Genomic DNA, 19,951 nt, shown 5'->3' with positions numbered 1-19,951 from the left:
CCTGCCTCTGCGACTTCGCCGAGTTCGCCAGTTCGGCATTGGCATGCGTTGTGAGACCGAGGCCTTGTTTAGTTCCCGAAAAATTTTATAAAATTTTTCAGATTCTCCGTCACATCGAATCTTTAGACGTATGTATGGAGTATCAAATATAGATAAAAATAAAAACTAATTACACAGTTTGGTCGAAATTGATGAGACGAATCTTTTGAGCATAGTTGGTCTGTAATTGGATAATATTTGTCAAATATAAACGAAAATACTATTATTCCTACTTTGCAAAATTTTTTGGAAGTAAACAAGGCCTGAGAGGCCACCATACCGCTCGACCCGAATACATAGAGCCGCAACTGCAGCACCCTAACGGTCTTTCCGCATATATCGGTGGTTCGATCTAGCCAGGCCAGGGCCAGCTCTTGGCTGAGTTTCCATCACCGCCTGCTACCCCCGGTGCTTCTCCTCCTTTCCATCGTCACCGTGCTTCTCCTTCTTTCCGGTGGCGCCCCTCAGATCCGGCACACGGCGGCGGCTCTGCCTCGTGGAGGCCTCTACGGCTGCTGAAGGAGATGGGAGGAGGAGGACCGAGGCGGGGACGAGGAAGGGGAGGAGCAGGACAGGAAGCCGTCCGTCGCCATCTTCGGGGTCGACGGCGCGTCCACGGAGTGCAGAGTAGAGCTCCGGTCATGGCAGTTCTGGCGCCGGGCGGGTTCGCAGCGCGTGGAGCTTTGCGGCGGCGCGTCGACGGCCCCGGCGGCGGTAATACCCGATTTTAAGGACAAAACCAGATATACACTATATATGAGTTTTAGAAGTCAATTCTCATATATAGCTACAAATAAAGGGTAATATCAAAAGACAATGCATAAATTATATAACGTACTTAGTATAAAAAAATAACCTTTAAAAGCAAACAGCGGATAGACAACTCCAACTTCGGGTATTAACTTCTCTCTACAGGATCCAACTGACTGGTTGATCACAAGCCCAAAACTTCTCCTGAGGGGTGTGGGGGAAATAGCAAGAGTGAGTCCATGTCGAACTCCACAAGTATAGCAACTAGATTGTATTGCTCCCACAATCTCATGATCAATGTGACATAAATAATGTAAAGCATTAAATAATAGATAATGAGCATTTTTAACACACAAGAGTCATCATCGTCGATGCAAGAATCCCCAAGGCCGCTCCTGACCGTGAGCTCGGCTAGTATACTAGTTTTTAACCCTCTGCAGAGGTTGCACATCTTTACCCATGAGTCATGATTTACCCTTTCGCCCGAGGTAGCTAATCTCTTAACCCCCTTCCAAGGGAGGTCGGCAGGGATCACTATGAAGTCTTTCAAAAGTTCGTCTAACAAGTTAGGGCCGCTTGGTTTCATTAGTCAGTCCGTGTGATTCACCCACAGGAATCCACGGTCTGCTATTCCCCAATTGCGCCACAACGGGTAACCGCTAACGAGCTAGAAAAGTTACTCATACTTAACTAAAGCCAGAGCCATTATAGCCCTCATGGTTGCACTGTTGTCCCGGTTATCACTTACAGATAAATCATCAAGTGGCTAAAAAGTCATTTTTATCATTTATTACTTAATATTAATCTAGTCACAGGATCATGGTCACAGAATATAAAACCCAAATGCTATACTTGCCTTAATCCAAATGCTCTTGCTTATCCTTTTGGTTTTGCTGGTCTTTACTTGTTGCCAAAGCTTTGATCTTGATCACCGAAACTGCTCTCCGTCTGAACTCGATCATCGATCACACAAACAATCGAAGAAAACATACACGAAGCAAACAAGGCTACAATTAGAACAGTACACCAAACATATAAAAACAGTATGAAAAGTTTATAAAAAGATTCTACGCATCGCTACGATTTCATAGACGTAAAGATCGCGAAAATCGGAGTTGAAACGGAGAAGTTATGAATTTTCTAAGATTTTATATAGAAAAACAATTAATTAAATAGTACCACGAATTTAAAAAGTTTCAAACTGAGTAAATAATTTTACTAACATGTAGAGATCATTAAAACGAACCTAACGCAATTTGAATGGACAAAAACGGATTTAAAATGAGTACTTTATGATTAAAACAATTCTAATGGCAAAACTGTAATTTCTGGAAAACGTATTCCAGCAGAACCGATGGAAAGTACGCTTTCAAAGTCGAAAAGCGTAAACCGAGAAAGTGTTTTGGACCGCGGGTTAGGACTTTAAAAAGAACAGGGGTTCTTTAGCAAATCTGCCAGGCCGAAGGGGTAAGTTTTGTTTTCGGCCGTTGAATTTCGATCCGATGGCTCAGATTAGAAGCAGGAGGGGAGAGGGAAATCGCCGGCAGTGCACAGAGACCTGGCGGTGGCGCCATGGCCGGAATAGGCCGGAGCTTGCCGGAGTTCATCTAATCGGCGATTTAGGGAACCAAAAACAAAACTGAGAGCATGGGGAGCAAGAGGGAAGCAAGGGCAACTCACCCAGCACAAAAACGAGGACGAGGAAGACCCGAGGGCAACGCAGTGCTTAGAATGGCGGCCGGTTACGTTCCTGCGAGGTTCGGTCAGTGCGTGAGGTTGAAAGAACACGGTACAGGGTAGGAGGAGGGGCTCAGCACCTTCGTCGACTTGTTGCGAAGCTCGGCAAAGGATCAAACGCCTCTGGGCAGCTTCGATTGATGCAAAACACGGCGGCGGTGAAGGTGTTCCTCGGCGAGATCCCAGAACATGGAAGACGGCGGCTAGGGCTTTTTAGGCATGCATCTAACCGATAAAGGGGGTCCGCTGCGATGATTGGAAGCTTTATAGGGAGCCGGGCAATCGATTTGGCAAGAAACCGCGGCTTTCCCGGGATTGGATTCGGCCGGCGGTGTCGTGACCCGTTCGGACTCGAGGAGGAAGAAGGAGGCGGTCGCTGACATGCGGGCCCCGGCCGTCAGTCACAGAGAGAAAGGAGAAAGGGGTGGCGCGGGCTTGTCCAGCTGGGCTTGCTGCGACATGGGCCAAGAGAGTGGAGAGGGGGTTTGGGCCGAGAGAGAGATGGAAAAAGGGGTGGCGTGGAAAGGAAGAGGGGAGGGGCTTGGGGTCTTCGGGCCAAAACAAATGGAGGGAGATGTTTCCCCTTTTTTTTCTTTTCTTTTGTTTTTTTTTTCAAAGCCTTTTCAAAACAGTTTAAAATCAGTTTGGAAATATTTTGATTTTTCCCAAAATCACACAATACAATGAAAATAAATGCTCCAATATGAATGCACAACAAGTTGCTAAATCCTATGATAAATTTATTCAAATGAAAAATATTACTTCTCTATATTTCATGAGCACCAAAAAAAATACAAAATTAAATCATTTTAGCTCTATTTCTCAGAAAACAATTTTTAGGGTGTTACAGCGGCCGTGCGCGTGCTGTGGGACCTCCGGCGGGCGCGGTTCGGCGTGAGCAGCAGACTGCTAGGGGCGATGCGCTCTTCACGCGGTCTTGGACTCCGGCGGGTGGGGGGATTGGGGGCGGGAGTAGCGGCTGCCTCCATTTGCGCGCGGCTCCGGCAACGACACGGACAGGCGGCCAGCAGCGAGCAACGACGCAACGAGCAGTACGGACTCCGGCTCCCTGTCCCTTCCCCGTACGGGCGGTCGGACGAGATCCAAGCTCCGATTGCGTACGAGCGGGCGGAGCGCCGTGGGATCCAGCGCCGACGAGCAGTATGGGCTACGGCTCCCTGTCCCTTCCCTGCAGCTCCGGCTCCAGCACCGACGAGCAGTAGAGGAGGCCAAGTATTCGATGAAATGTCTAAGAGGGGGTGAGCTCACCTAAATAGAGAAAAAGTAATTGTATGCAGTGCAAATCAGACAACCAAACACATCTAGTTGTTGGTCAGGCTTAGTTGATACATACAACCAAACAAATCCATCTTAGCTTAGAGTTGTAGCTGCATGCGCCACGGGATCGAGGTGCTCTCCACACGCCGGAGTGTAGCCTGAGCAATACAGGTTGTCATGGGCACTGACGGGGTGACCCTCTCCACATGACGGAGTGTAGCCTGAGCACGGCGCAACATACAACAGAGCTTTCCCCACGGCGGCGGTGCGTGCCATCTCCTGCAGCACCTCGGAGGACGGCCACAGTCGCCGCGCCACCACGATGACGTCCACCGCTCGCACGCGCCTAGCTCTGCCAGTGCCAGCTTCATCACCCTCACGAGGGCGAAGATGGCGGCGCATCAAGCTCCAGCTCGATGGCCTCGTGCGCGACGACGACCTCCAGGACCAACACGCGGTTCCGACCCAGCGGGCGGGCACGCGTGCAACCGCTCCAGCATCGCGGCGCCGCCCGCCCGCCTCCATTATGATGTCCGGCAACCAGCGTCTGCGTGCGTGCAGCCCTGCGTCCATGAGTCTGTGGCGTGGGAGCTCCTCTTTGTTCGTCAGCTTCATTCGTCGTTCGTCGTCGAATATTTTCAGTCATTTGCGTCCAGCTCGCTGCAGACATCGACGGCCTCGTTGCGGCAGCTGCTGCCCGCGGCCGAAGCTGCGCATCATGGCACCAGGCTGTTGTCCTTGGACGCACCGCAGTAAAGCACAAAGCGCCTGGCATGGCCACTGCGAATTGGAGCTGCTCCTTCGTGAGCCACATGCATAGCTCTGGACTGGGGCTGTGCCCGTGTCTACACCGCCGTTGTCGTCGTCGTCGTCTACTGCACGTTCCTGCACGACCCCAATGCCGACAACGCCAGCGGCAAGCTCATCCTCTACGTGCACCCTCATAAGCAGCAACGCCGCCATGCAGCTGGCAATGTCCGCGGCCACAGTCCATCATGAACCATCATGAGCAGCAGTACCGCCATGTCCCGGCATCGGTGTACGCGCTCGAGCGTCTCACCTACCTCGACCTCTCCTACAACAACCTCACCGGCGCCTTCCCCGGCGCCGCCCTGTACGCCTGCGCGGGGCTCACCTTCCTCGACCTCTCCAACAACCACTTCTCGGGCCCCTCCCGCGCGACATCGACCGCCTCTCGCCGGCGATGGCGCACCTCAACCTCTCCCTCCACCAACAGCTTCGCCGCAGAGGTGCCGCCCGCGGTGGCGTGGTTCCCGGCGCTCAGGTCCCTGCTGCTCCACAACAACAGCTTCACGGGCGGGGCGCGTACCCTGCGGCCGAGATAAGCAGCCTCACCGGTCTCTAGAGGATCACGCTGGCAGACAAGGCGACAACGCATTCGCGCCGGCGATCTTGCCTGCGGAGTTCGCCAAGCTATGACCAACCTCACCTATCTCTGGATGGACAAAATGGATCTCACCGGAGAGATCCCTGAGGCTTTCTCCAGCCTCAAATAGCTTACTCTATTTGCAATGGCTTCCAACCAGCTCAGCGGCTCGATCCCGGCATGGTTGTGGCAGCATCAGAAGCTCCAGTACATCTACCTGTTCGACAATGGCCTCTTTGGCGAGCTGACGCGCAGCGTGACGGCGTTGAACTTGGTTCACATTGATTTGTCGACGAATCAGCCCACCGCCACCGGAGAGATACCGGAAGACTTCGGCAATCTCAAGAACCTCACCTTGCTGTTTGCCTGTTTCTATACCAAAACCAGCTCACCGGCACCATCCCGGCGAGCATCGGGCTGCTACCACAGCTCAGACACATGTGCTTGTTTAGTTCCAAAAAATTTTGCCAAATATTTGATATTCTCCATCACATCGAATTTTACGACGTATGTATGAAATATTAAATACAGACAAAAATAATAATTAATTGTATAATTTACCTGTAATTTGCGAGACGAATCTTTTGAGCCTAGTTAATCCATAATTAGACAATATTTATCAAATACAAACAAAAGTGCTACAATATCCACTTTGTAAATTTTTTTGAAACTAAACAAGACCCAAGTTATTCCAAAACCAGCTGTCCGGTGAGCTCCCGCCGGAGCTGGGCAAGCACTCGCCGCTGGGCGTCCTCGAGGTGTCCATTAACAACCTTGTTGGAGTTGTTCCAAATTCACTTCAGGATAATGGCCGGGCTTCTGACGGAGCGAAGCGGAGGCCCGTCGCCGGAGGCGTGTAACCCAAAACTCTTGTGATAGTGAGATCGTTGATGGCTGGTGTCCGTGGTTTTTCCCTTTCGCATTGGAGGGGTTTTCCACGTAAATCGTGTGTCTCTGCGTTGATTGATTTCATACTCCATACGTCGTTCATAACAAACCTCTCTGGCCCACTGCCAAAGTCGCCCTGCGCCAATGGGAAGCTCTTCAACATCGTCGTCTTCACAACAGCTTCTCAGGCGAGCTCCCCGCAGAACTCGGGGACTGCATCATGATGCTCTACAATAACAACTTCTCCGGCAACTTCCCAGAGAAGATATGGTTGTTCGCGAAGCTTGTTAGACGTTTAGGATCGACTAGGAGTAGAATAATAGGGTAAAACTTTACATTTTAGGATAAACAAGTGCACTAGTATATATACGATCTACTAGATCTTGGGAAGGGGAAAGACAATGGATTCATATCATCAGAGGAAATAAGAGCAGATGTGGTGGAAGATCGTCCTGGTCGATCTATAAGACTAAGGCTTCTCTTTTTCATAGAACTTTGTATTATTTGGCTGTGTACATCCCAGGATGTAGAGGCCGGATTCTTCTATCCATTATCTAAAAAAGCAATGGTCGGTGAAGTCTTGGCGATGCAGTGAAGAACTTGAGGGCTTCGGTGGTGCAGTGCAGTGGCGGCTGGGGCATCACGTCACTAGCTGCGCCCCTCTAAGATTGGGAGTGCGGTTCACAGTGAATCTCGTATAGCCACCAACCCCATCTCTATTTATAGCGCAGTGTGTGGTAGGAACCCTCCAGTTATAAATAGGTTGGGTGCCCCGATCAGGACGCGAGTCAAGACCCGACTAGATCTTTAGGCCGACCTTGGTGATAATCCAGAATAACAGCTTCACCGGCACGCTGCCGGCCTAGATATCCCCCAACATTTCACGGGTTGAGATGGGCAACAACATGTTCTCCGGCTCCTTCCCGGCCGCCTTTGCACCAGGGCTCAAGGTGCTCCATGCCGAGAACAACCGTCTGGGCGGCGAGCTGCCGTCTGACATGAGCAAGCTCGCCAACCTTAGGTCTTGTTTGGATGTAGTCGTATTCACATCAATCCACATGTGTTGAGGTGGATTGGAGTGGAAGTTGAACTAAATTCCACTCCAATCCACACCAACACACATAGATTGAAGTAAATACGACAACATACAAACAAGCCCTTACTAATTTGTTGGTGCCGGGCAACTGAATTTCTGGCAGCATCCCAACATCGACCAAGCTGCTGCAGAAACTGAATTCAATCAACATGAGAGGCAACCGGCTATCCGGCGCGATACCGCCGGGAAGCATCGGGCTTCTCCCAGCACTGACGATCCTTGACCTGTCCGACAATGAGCTCACCGGCAGCAACGTGTTCAACATGCTGAACCTGTCATCAAATCAGCTCACTGCCGAGGTGCCGGCGCAGCTGCAGACTGCAGCATACGACCAGCTTCCTCGGCAACCGCCTCTGCGCCCTGGCGGACTCAGGCACGAACCTCCCGACGTGCCCAGGCGGAGGCCGGGGGAGCCACGACGAGCTTTCCAAGGGCCTGATCATCCTCTTCGCGAACTCTGCAGAGGATGGGTACAGGCCAAATTTAAGGTGAACGAGAAGGTGGACGTCTACAGCTTCGGCGTCGTCCTGCTAGAGCTTAATTACAACCGGTAAGGTCGCGAACGACAGCAGCGCGGACCTTTGCCTGGCGGAATGGGCATGACGGCGGTACCAGAAAGGTGCGCCGTTCGACGACATCGTCGACGAGGCCATCCGGGAGCCGACCTACATGCAGGATATCCTGTTGGTGTTCACTGTCGGCGTGATCTGCACGGGGGAGAACCCGCTGACGCGGCCGTCGAGAAACAGGTCCTGCACCAGCTCATCTGTGATTTCGCTAACAATTGATGCATCAGACATGTTCACCAGATCACTATGTCATACATGACTGATGACATTAGACACTGAATCCTGCATTCTGTCTAAGATAGGCGGCGGAGCTACATGTACTACAGTGGGTGCGGCTGCACCCACGGAAAAAATAAAAAACAGTGATAAATATCAAATTTTCACCATATTTGCACCCATAAATTATAAAGTCTTGCACCCACAAGGGAAGCACACCCCCTCGAATTTGTTCTAGCTCCGCCACTTAGATAGCTCATATGTTCAGTTCAAATTAACTCTATAATTTCGAAGTTGTTCTAAGATATGTGTGAAATAGTTGCAGCGCTCCGATGTTGACGAACCCTAGAGATGTATGAGAGAAGGACTACTGACAAAGTGACAAAAGCAACTTCGTGACAGATCTCTTCAGAAATCAAAATGCTGGTTCAGAATTTTTTTGTTTTCCTTCTATTTCTAGTTATTTTTTCTACTATTTTTATGCTTTTTATGTGATTTTTTCTTTGTTATCTGTTCTAATTAATAACTGTAATATTTTATTTTTACTTTTTATATTATTCTAGATGTATGTGTATGCTCACGTGTGTGTTCTATGTATATACATGTGATGTTCATATAGTATATATGTAATGTTCTTTTATGTTCACATAGTCTACATGTGATGTTATGTGTTTTTTATAATATTCATATGTTATATATGTGACGTTCTATGATATTTTTTTATGTTCACGTGTTATACATATGATGTTCTATGATTCTTTTTATAATAAATGTTCGCGTAGTATATATGTTATGTTCTCGTAGTATACATGTGTTGTTCTGTGTTATATTTTTATGATATTCGCATGGTATATATACAATGTTCTAGATATATTTTTTTAATGTTCACATATTATACATGTGATGTTCCAACGTATTTTTGCGATGTTCATGTGGTATACATGCGATGTTGTACGATATATTTTTGGAAGCATGTATAGTATAATTTTAATATTCCATAATTATTTTTAGTATTAATATGTACTTTATGGAAATGGTGCGTGTGTGTGTGTTATATTTCTCTAATTTGATATGGTTTACTAATAAAAATATTTTTATTTTTACCACAAATATTAATATATTGTTGTGGTAGGAGATTCACATCTTAATTCTCAAGGGTCTTCACCCTTGCTCCCTTACTATTTTGTGAATTTATTTTTTCTTTATTAGCTGGAGAAAGAACCGTGCGTGGGAAAAAGTGGTTACCAGCGTACCTAAAAGCTACGAGCGCGGGCGGCGGGAAGCTACGAGCGTGTGGGCGGGAAAGCGCGGGCGCGGGCGGTAGCCTGGGCGGGAAAATTCATCGGCGCGTGATTACAATCCGAGCGGCCGGACCCTAAGACCCCCCTGCGCATGCCCGCCTAGCCGTGAGCTCGCCATGTCGCCCTTCACGAGGCCACGGCCCTCCGATCCATGTCGGTTTCTCGCTCTCTGCGCCTCCCTCCGACGTGCTCCTCATGGCGCTATATGGGCCCGCATCGCTCACCAAGTTCCACCATCCGAGCCGCCCCTGCGCACTCGAGAGCCTGCGCCGATTGTCCACGCGCGCGCACAGCGCTAGCCATGGGCTCCTCGATGATTCCTTGGAGCCTGTGACCAACAACGAGCACCCGCGGCCATTCCACCAAGGTGGCGTCGTACGCAGTGATGAAGCACGTACGTACTGCTCGGCTGTACGTGTCGTGCAACCGACACCAGCAGGCACACGGATAGAGCGGCGCCACCTCATCCCGACGATTATAGTTCTTCTTTCATCTAACAAAAGTCGTCCGCTGGTCCACGGGAGACTCCCGTCCAACTGGCCAGATGGAATGGTTTCCTAGAATAACTGGGCAAAAGGAACACAAAAACATTAAATAAATATAAAAAACTAGAAAATAAAAAAAAAGAAAGGAACAGAAATGAAAAACGATAAATAAAATGAAATAAGAATAAGAAAGAAACGAAAAAGAAACATAATTAGCTGGATAGACCAACAATTTTAAAAGTAAGACACAAATAACATGAAAAAATATAAAAAAACTTAATTAGAAAGAAAAAATAAAATAAGAATAAAAAACGAAGAAAAGAAAAAAAAATGCAAGAATTAAAGTCGTTCGAACGACTTCCTTGCTCGTTTGCGTGGTGCAGGGCGCGTGGGCGGAGCGGAGTTGCCTGGTTAGTTTGGGCCGAAAGAAAAGGAAAAAAAAAAGGAAACGGCCCAAGGAAATATTGAGCGAGAGCTAAGGAAGAAGTCCACTTCAGGTCTCACAACTTTTGCAAAAGTCTGTTTTTCATCTCTGAACTTCAAAATCGGATAAAATACATCCCTCTATTTTTGAAACCATGCATATTACGTCCCTGACATGTTATGAGCGGTTTTGAAGGCAGTTTTATCTTTTTTATTTTTATTTATTTTGGTTAAATATTTGTAAAATTATAGTAAATCACATAAAATTCATAAAATAGTAAATCTGATTTTGTTGGACTCCAAATAAGTAGATTTACATAGTGAACATATAATATAGTACACTTTAGTACAAAATTTTTATTGTAGCTTTAGATATGTGTTTTTCTATAATTAATTAGAATAATTCATAGCTATAGTTTGTATGGTACACTTGTGGTGAATTTTTTTATGTTGGACTAATTATTATATGTTTAAACTATGGTAAAAATTTCATACTCATTAGGTCATGTATAACTTAGTTATAGATTTATTATAATTTAACAAGCATAAACCTAAATAAATCTATAACTAAGTAATACGTGATTCAATGAGTATTAAATTTTTACTATGACTCAAACATAGAATAATTAGCTCACCATATAAATTTCATCACAATTGAACCATAGAAAATGTAGCTATAATTAGTCTAATTAATTACAGAAAAACATAGATCTATAGATGCATAAAAAAAATTGTACTAGAACATACTATATTATATATTCAATGTGTAGATCTACTAATCTAAAGTCCAACAAAATTGAGTTTTTTATTTTATGATTTTTATGTGATTTACTGTGATTTTTCAAAAAATTCAGCCAAAATAAATAAAAAGAAAAAGGTAAAACCGCTTTCAAAACCAGGTCAAAGATGTAACGTGCACAGTTTAAAAGTTGAGGGATGTATTTTGTCCAGTTTTAAAGTTTAGGGACGAAAATCAGACTTTCGCGAAAGTTGAGCAACGTAAAGTAGACTTTTTCCGAGAGCTAATTAATGTCTGCTCGGACCGGATGATTTCTGTCCATACCGGGGCCCAGACTCCAGACACACACGATACGGGTAGCCAGCCAAAACAATCAACCAAATATGAGCACCGGCGGTGGTTTCCTGTCTACAATGTCAGAACTACTCGGCCTTGTTTAGTTTCAAAAAATTTTATAAATTTTTTTAAAATTTTCATCACATCAAATCTTATGGCATATGCATAAAGCATTAAAAATAAATAAAAGAAATAACTAATTGTACATTGTAATTTGCGAGACGAATCTTTTGAGCTTAGTCCATAATTGAATAATATTTATCAAATATAAACGAAATGCTACAGTGCCCATTTTATAAAATTTTTTTAACTAAACAAGGCCTGAGTACTCACTACTCATGAGCTTTTTTTGAACAAAACAAAAAGGAAACATTGCGCTTGATGCCTTAATCATTTTATTTGATTAAAACATATCAGGAAATGGTGCGTGGGCTGATGAAGTTACGCACATAGCTTCAGCAAATAAATGATATGGCCATGATTGCCAGTTAATAACTGAAAAAAGGTTAGCTCAGAAAACTGTGACTGCAATATCTGGTGTGTCAGGATTATGGAGCAATTACAGAGTAAGCCGGCTGCATTCTTCTCATCCTTCTATTTATAGTTATTTTTTCTAATATTTTGATGCTTTTTATGTGATTTTTTCTTTGTTATCTGTTCTGATTAATAACTGTAATATTTTATTTTTACTTTTTATATTATTCTAGATGTATGTGTATGCTCACGTGTGTGTGTGTTCTATGTATATACATGTGATGTTCATATCCATCCATTTGTGCCGCCCATTTTTGAGGTTTGGGATTGGAGGTCACAGATTCGAACCATGCAAATCCCATTATTTTTTATGCCTTTTCGCTTTAATCAAGATCAATGAGTTAAAAAAGATGAACACCGTTCTAATATATGAAAGTGTCTTATCTTGAGCGGTTAACTTTGTTGGTTTGGGAGCAAGGCGTCACAGGTTCGAACCATGCATGGCTTCAATTTTTTTTCCTTTTCCCTGTAATTGAGATTCCTTTTATCCAGATTCCAGGAATTACAAGACATCGAACGATGTCTAAAACACCAACAGAAACTTGTCTCTGCCGGATGCCTCAGTGCTTTAGGACTTGAGTTGAGTTAAAGCTGTGCAGGTTCGAACCATGTTAAGGTCGCAAGGTTGTTTTGAAGTTTTATTTGCTTTTAGTTTATCCAGATTGCAGGCTACATTTTTTTGGTTACTATTTTGAAGTGTTTTCCTGAATTCTAAAATGAGTCTAGGAGACATGGACATGAAGATTCCACTTAGAACACATGATTTGTAGCCTAGCCCCATATATATAGTTCTATATTTTATGACAATCAACTATTGTCATCGATCTATCGTCATAAAACCCCTATGACGATGTTTTTGACAGAGACACAACTTGGTCATAAACTGTCCCTATCTGTGAAGATTCGTCATAAACAGCCTCAGTTTATGACAGATAGGAGCTCTGTCATCTAGCGGTCGTCATAGAAGCCCATATTTCTTGTAGTGGAAGGAGGGTTAGGAGTCATTGATCTTAAAACACAAAGTGAGGCTTTGCTCCTAAAACAACTAATGAAGCTTCTCAACAAAGAGGATATTGCTTGGGTTGCTCTCGTCTGGGAAAGCTACTATAAGGCCAGTAGCCTCCCCTCTATGGCTAAGAAAGGATCATTTTGTTGGAAAGATATTTTGAAACTGCTTGATAAATTCAAGGGGAGGGCAAGAGCTAAGATCAACAATCCAAAATCTTGTCTCTTATGGTCTGACACGTGGAATGACAAGGTTCCAATGATTGCTTACCTAGAATTATATTCTTTCACCAAATCAAGGAATACAATCCTAGCTGAAGCTAAAACCAGTGACAATATTTTGAACCTCTTTCACTTGCCTCTCTCTCTCTCAGCAAGCTTTTGGACAGTTAACCCATTTACAGCATGATCTGCATGACAACAATGATATTTGGACATCTTTATGGAATTCCAGGAAATTCACGGTTGCCAGAGCTTATCGACACCTAAAGGGTCACAGGACAATCCACCCGGGTTTCATATGGATTTGGAAGAGTTCCTGTCAAAACAAACACAAGGTATTTGCTTGGTTGATCCTAAAAGACCGATTGAGCACCAGAGAACTACTCAAAAGAAAACACATGGAACTGCCAGATTACAATTGTGTGCTCTGTAATCAGACAACTGAGGAATCGGTCTTCCAGGATGCCCTTTTTGCAACAGCTTGTTGGAAGGGGAGTGACTGATTTGCTTGGAAAGTTTCAGAGACCAGCTCCAAGTCCCTTTCTTCATGGAGGTCATCATAATCATGTGTTGGACAATTTAGCAAATGAGAAATGGACTCATTTTCAATAACAGGCCACCTTCATTGCAGCAAGCAAAAGGGACTTTCAAAATAGAGTTTGCGCTGCTTTTGTTCTGTGCAAAGCGAAGTTACTTTCCGAGAGTAGAATTATGGTTAAACACCCTTGTTTAATCTGCGTTTTGGACCTCATCTGCTTCATTTCCTTTTTTTTTTCTTGAACCCCTTTTCTTAGGCTTATTAGGCTCCTGTTTTGTTTCCCTGGAATGTACCCTTTTTATCAATATTACCAGTAGGGGTGCGCCCCTCTTGTTTAATGTCAAAAAAATTTACGAGACAAATCTTTTAACCCTAGCTAATTAGTCTATGATTGGACACTAATTGACAAATAAAATGAAAATGCTAGTAGCCAAATCTAAAAAAATTGGCGAACTAAACAAGGCCGATGATCAACACTGCTTCAGCAGTATTTTTCAGTGAACGTATAACTTTTTTGTCTCACAACATCTCAGTATAAGCATCAGTATAAGTCAAACTTCAGCGAAAATAATAGTCTGACAAGGACAACTATGAGGCCAACAACGTGATTTCAGCACCTGAGGTTCTAAACATTATTCCTGCGCTTGGAGTTTCAAAAGCAATTCCAGCACTTGAAGCACCAACGCAAGCACGACATATCAACCTTCCACGTAGAAGCCAACACTTGTAATATGAACATCTTCACTATATATCTAGCTACTGTGAATTTTTACCTAACTGTAGTCTACATACCCAACACATTTTCTCCATCTTGGAAAACTTTCGCGTACTAGTTAGGTGTAGAGAACAAAACAATTAAGGGCATGTTTGGTTCATCATGTTTTTTTTAATACCTATCATATCGAATATTTGGACACATATATAGAGTATTAAAGCATCTCCAACAGTTTGCTATTGAGTTTGCCATCCTTAAAAATTTGGCAAAATCAAGAAAAATCACTCTCCAACAGTTTGCCAATTCAACTTGCTATTCTTGTCAACTTGCCAAACCTCGATGCCGCGTGCGCAAATATACGCGCGCGTATCGGCTTGCCATCGCGAGCGCAGACGTCGCCGATTCCCTTCCCGCGCGCGTGGTGAAAATTCCGCGGCTCTTCCCCGACATCAACTTCCTGCTTCGCGATCTCATCGTCTTCCTTCTCGTCACCACTCTCGCCATCAGGTCCCGGCCGACCTGCTCCTGCCCGCCACCGCGATCAGCTCGCGATAGCACCATTAGGTCCCGGCCAATCTGCTCCGGTCCGCCGCCACGATCAGCTCCTCACGATAGCGCCATCAGGTCACGGCGGCCGATCTGCTCCTACCCGCCGCCGCGATGATCAGCTCTTGGGCACCGCAATCATCTCCGGTCTGTCCGACCAGCTCCTCGTCGCGGTCGCGAGCAGATAGCCTACTTCATCTTTTCCCGAACTTCATGCCGTCTCGATCGCCTAGCCTGGCTTCTTCTTCGTGTTCAGCTGCTGCCATCATTGTTCCAATTGCTAGTTTGATGACATCGATCTTTGCTTAGATGACATCACATGATGTTTTGTGGCCCGTTTTTCTTTACAAAGATAAATCTAGAAATACAATGGAAATACATATATCCTATCATTGTATATGGCCGAGTAGTACATGGCCGGCTTGGAGAGAGATGGCCGGGTTCATCTTGTTTTCCCAATCACTGATCCATGATCCTATATTGTCTTTGATCTGTCAGCTACTCATAGTGTATTCATTTGGATTGGTTGCTGGCAGGTACTCGTCTACTCGATGGACGAGCACGATCAAGCTGCTGGTGGCCGATAACTTCTGTTCTTTGTAGTACCTGATCATGGCACTGTGTATATTTTTCTATCTCCTGTATCTATGGATGGGCATGCTCCTGTATGCTCTTTGCACTTGCTGCTGGCTGACAACTTCTATTCACAGCTCCCTAGCAGGCGTCGACGGTGCATAAAAAAACTTGATTCAAATGATTGCTGGACCTAAATGATTCATCCATCGTGAGAAGTTTGTGCGGCGGCGTACACGCGCGAGGATCGGCCCTTCACGGCGCAGAGGGGAATAGATCATACCTGTCAACAACCCTGGTGGGCTCTTTATTTTTTTTTGTTTTAGCAAGTTAAAAATAAGAAACTGTTGGAGAACCTCTTTTTAACTTGGTATATTTTTTTAGCAACTTGCCAAAATACAACATTTGCCAAGTGAATTTTGATAAACTGTTGGAGATGCTCTAAACTATTTATGAAATAAAAAAAATACATCCAAAGAGTAATTTGCGAGACGAGTCTTTTAAACCTTGATTGAACAATAATTGCCAAATAAAACAAAAATGCTACGATACATGCACCCCCTAAGACTCCGTAGGAAATTTTCAAAAAAAAAATACTAATGCTCATGGACTCATGTGTACGGCACGGCCCATTAGAGGGATGCATACACTCGTGATACGATCTCCGGCGATCGCCCCTCGCTACCGCTTGCATCCAGAATTCCAGATCCTTCCTCGGGTGACCTCACGTGGACCCCACCCTGTTCCGTGCTGTGCAAGAGGCGGTTGGGACTTGGGAATGTTGTTCGCAGGAGCAGAGGAATGAACGTCGCCGTGGGTGTGGGTCCCGTCGCCTGCTGCCGTGGATGCGCAGCGCACCACGCCCACCCCGCCGTCCGTCTATAAAGTCCTCATCCCCTTCCTCCTGGAGCAGCCAGCGCCGATCACGAATTCAAATCAAACCAACACAACAGACTCGCCCCCCTCCCACCCCAAGCACCCCCAAACCAGTGCAGCGCCTCGCCGCCAGCAATGGCGTCGTCGGCGCCAGATGTGCCGGAGTCGTCGCGTGCCGGCGGCCAGGAAGCGGAGCAGGAGCCCGAGTCGGAGCAGCAGCGCAAGTGGGTGGCGCTCGTCTCGGTCGCCGTCCTACTCGGCAACGACGACGAGCGGGCCAAGGAGATCGCCGTCGGGACTGAGGTGATGGTCGACCTCAACGACCCGCCGCTGCCCTCCTACCTACAAGTGCTCCACCCCGGCGTCGCCCCCGACCCCAGGCGCAACGACGAGCCGCTGTACGGCTACATCCTCGCCGCCGCCGACCGCTCCGCCTGCATCCTCCTCCAGGTCGTCAGAGGCAACCGACCGCAGTTCCTCCTATGCGACACCCACAGGCGTACCGTCACCTTGCTCCCCCCGGTTTCCTCCGGACTCGACATCCGCCGCAACATCAGCATCGGCCTCATCACCGACCCGCACCACCACGGCCACTACGTGGTCGCCCAGCTCCAACCCATCACCTCTAAAGACCACCCCAGCAAGATGATTATTGTTCTCGTCTGCTACTCCACCGCCGAAAGCCGGTGGTTCACCAAGCAGATCACCCCGGCGCGGCGTCATGATGTCCGCATGCGCAACCCCTTCTCCGAGACCGGCGTGCTCGCCCACGACGGCCGCCTCTGGTGGCTCGCCCTCGCCTATGGCGTGTTCTTCTGCGACCCCTGCACGCCCCTCGTCGGGAGCCCCGAGCTGCGCTTCGTGCCTCTCCCGGCCGCCTGCGAGACGATGGAGCGCCACGACGTCGTCTTCGACCCCCGCATCAGGACCCGCATCGACCAGCGCCGCTGCGTCAGGCCCAGTGAGGGCAAGCTTCGCTTCGTCGAGATCCGCGGCCTCTCCTACGACAAGCACCCCGACGCACCCGCGGCTAGCGACCTCACCGTCTGGATGTGGACGCTCGACGACCCGGAGGGCCCCGACGCATGGACGTTCGAGTACGAGGTGGCCTTCGCCGAAATCTGGGTGAACAAGACCTACACCGACGCGGGCCTGCTGCCGGACGAGGTGCCCCACGTCGCCCTCGTCGACCCCAACAACCACTACGTCGTCTACTTCTTCCAGGGCTCGAAGCTCTTCGGCTTCGACATGCGCGAGAAGAATGTCGTCGCCTGCAAGGAGTGCCTGATAGACCGTGATCAACTCAGGTTCCAATCCTCCCGCCCCATCGTCGATGCCTGGGAGCTGCCGCCACCGCCACCCATGCTTCCGGGCGACCATGACTCTGCAGCAGCTGATGGTATGCGCGCGTACATCATCCCCATTAGTTGCTCAGTTTTGATGCATCCACTTGCCTTGCCTGCGTTTACTGAATCGATCGAATATATGGAGCATGCATAGCTGCTGGAATTCTCGACTTTATGCTCTCTGTGTGTCTCCATGCTCGGCAGATCATACTCATACCTAGGCTGGCTAGGACGTTGCCAACATTAATTCATATTGGCCTATGTGCATGCTAGTTACAGTAGTATCTGAACTGGTTTATTTCCCAGTTTTAGTTGGCATGCTTACTGTCTTTGTTCAGATTGAAAGAGATCCTCGTGCATGCTTCTCCGATTCATGCCTTTCTCTTATCATTGAGAAATGTGTTATGTACTACTCTGTTATGCACGCAAGGATTACAGCTGCACAGCGTGTATAGATGATAGAATAGTCACTGAATTAGTCTGAATTAGTCTGAATCATGACTATAACTTTCGACAGTATTTTGTTTTGGAACACTGATTGTTGATTGCTTGCTTGACCATTAATTGCTGCTCTTTTAGCATTTGGGTTTGGAATGCTCATTTAGAATAGAATCACTTATATATAGTCGAATCTGGCATGAACAGTTAATGCTTCTGTTTGGCATTAGTCACTATGTTCATGCCAGATTGCTTTAACTGTTTGGCATAATGAACAGAGTCGTTCTTGCTCATATTTGATTTATCAATCATGACTATGACTTCTACTACCATTTGGATTTGAAATTTGAAATGATGATTGCTTTTTAAGTATTGCTGCTCTTTTGCATGCAACCCATTAGTTGCTCAGTTCTGATGCATCCGCTTGCCTTGCCTACAGTTACTGTATGGATCGAATGCAGCATGCATGGCTGCTGGAAATCTCGACTTGATGCTCTTTGTGTGTCTGCATGCTCGGCATTCGAGTCTGCATGCTCGGCAAAAGAATCACTGAATTATTGCTGCTCTTTTGCAATCTCTTTTGGCATTTGGATTTGGAATGCTCATTTAGAATAGAATCACTGACTTAGTCTGAATCTTGGCATGAGCAAACTGTTTCTGTTTGGCATCAGTCACCTCTTGCTTAGATTTGATTCATGAATCATGACTATGACTTCCACTAGCATTTGCATTTGGAATGATGATTATTGCTTGCTGACCCTAAGAACTGCTGCTCTTTTGCATGCATGCAGATGACGTAGCATTAGCACAGAGTGGATTGGGCATGCTGTGCAGGCGGGGGGCCTTTTGTAGTATATGTCGCTTGGGGATATGCCTTTCATGTTGTCCTGATCACAAGAGCCGACATCACGGTGATGGCCCAGGCACCCTAATGAATGTAAGTTAATAATCTTGCACCATTTCCACAGCAGCACAGCGTATGTGTGAAAGCAAATACGGAGTAATCCTTCTTTTGCAGATATGTATGACAAAGGATGGGCCAGCGCTAGAAGCTAGGGATGTTAAAATCAACAACATGGGGTACAATTGGCAGTTTATTCAAAGAAAGCTGCACACTGGCCAGAAATATATTCTGCTGCATGAGCCACAGACCGACAAGAGGAATAAGGGCAATTGCCTTCGGTGCAATGGCCTAGTGAAGACCAAAAGCCGCTATTGCTGTGCCAGATGCAAGGTAATTTCGCATAAAGAATTGAGTGCTTAATTGTTTTGAATTTGGGTTCTGATTTATGGTGTTGTGCTGTCAGGCTATTCATATACCAAATGGAGAGAACACGGACATTATCAATGCGTTGCTTCAGTGTGATTTCCACCAGGCTGCAATCCGAGACAAGTTCTGCGCTGTTTGCAAGACAGCCTTTGCGTCGGCGCATTGTGCTGATCATGAGGCACACCATCATGAGCAAGCAACAGCGGCCTGAAAGTTCATATCAATTCAAACTTCTTTATGGAGATTCATCCCTCTTGCGCTGGCGATCTGTATGTGCAGAAATAACCTCATCCTCAAAACAACCCCCCCCCCCCCCCCCCCCCCTTTCGAACCCAAGGCTGCAAAGAGATATCTTCAAATCTGAATCTGAGCTCATGCTGTGCAGAGCAAAGCAGAAGTATTTCCCCACAATTCAGGAATGGATCAATTGCCTAGATTAACAAATATAGCTCTTGTTTTCTCAGTCTTTCTTTTCTTCTTTCCCTTTCTAGTTCTCTAGTTGTTTTGTCACCCCCTGTTCCCTCTTCCTGCTCTTGTACTGTTCTGTTTGCTTGGTTCTGCATTAATTCAATCTCAGTAGGGGTGCCTAACCCCTCCCGTTTCCTAAAGAAACTTCAATATTGGCTGTGAGTATCCGTTTATTT

General features: G+C 46.4%; 2 protein-coding genes and 1 pseudogene across 2 annotated transcripts; all 3 read left to right on the top strand.

Moving 5' to 3' along the window:
- On the top strand, window positions 4,800–8,154 carry LOC8061967 (annotated as a pseudogene).
- LOC8076715 lies at window positions 16,301–18,180 on the top strand. The gene has a single exon (XM_002438520.2). It carries the CDS (start codon window positions 16,389–16,391, stop codon window positions 17,751–17,753), a length of 1,365 nt encoding a protein of 454 aa, XP_002438565.2. The 5' UTR covers window positions 16,301–16,388; the 3' UTR covers window positions 17,754–18,180.
- LOC110431375 lies at window positions 18,856–19,615 on the top strand. The gene is made up of 3 exons (XM_021450453.1): window positions 18,856–18,974; window positions 19,056–19,271; window positions 19,345–19,615. Exons 1-3 carry the CDS (start codon window positions 18,861–18,863, stop codon window positions 19,516–19,518), a joined length of 504 nt encoding a protein of 167 aa, XP_021306128.1. The 5' UTR covers window positions 18,856–18,860; the 3' UTR covers window positions 19,519–19,615.

This window comes from Sorghum bicolor, chromosome 10, assembly GCF_000003195.3.
Source record: "Sorghum bicolor cultivar BTx623 chromosome 10, Sorghum_bicolor_NCBIv3, whole genome shotgun sequence".
Lineage (NCBI taxonomy): Eukaryota > Viridiplantae > Streptophyta > Magnoliopsida > Poales > Poaceae > Sorghum > Sorghum bicolor.
This window is presented reverse-complemented; position numbering and strand designations above follow the sequence as displayed.

Bases quoted from the DNA above. Each gene is read 5' to 3' on its own strand.
- LOC110431375 (XM_021450453.1), top strand. From the start codon at position 18,861: ATGCTGTGCAGGCGGGGGGCCTTTTGTAGTATATGTCGCTTGGGGATA. The intron at 18,975-19,055 runs GTAAGTTAATAA...CTTCTTTTGCAG, and splicing joins GCCCAGGCACCCTAATGAAT to ATATGTATGACAAAGGATGG. The intron at 19,272-19,344 runs GTAATTTCGCAT...TTGTGCTGTCAG, and splicing joins ATTGCTGTGCCAGATGCAAG to GCTATTCATATACCAAATGG.
- LOC8076715 (XM_002438520.2), top strand. From the start codon at position 16,389: ATGGCGTCGTCGGCGCCAGATGTGCCGGAGTCGTCGCGTGCCGGCGGC.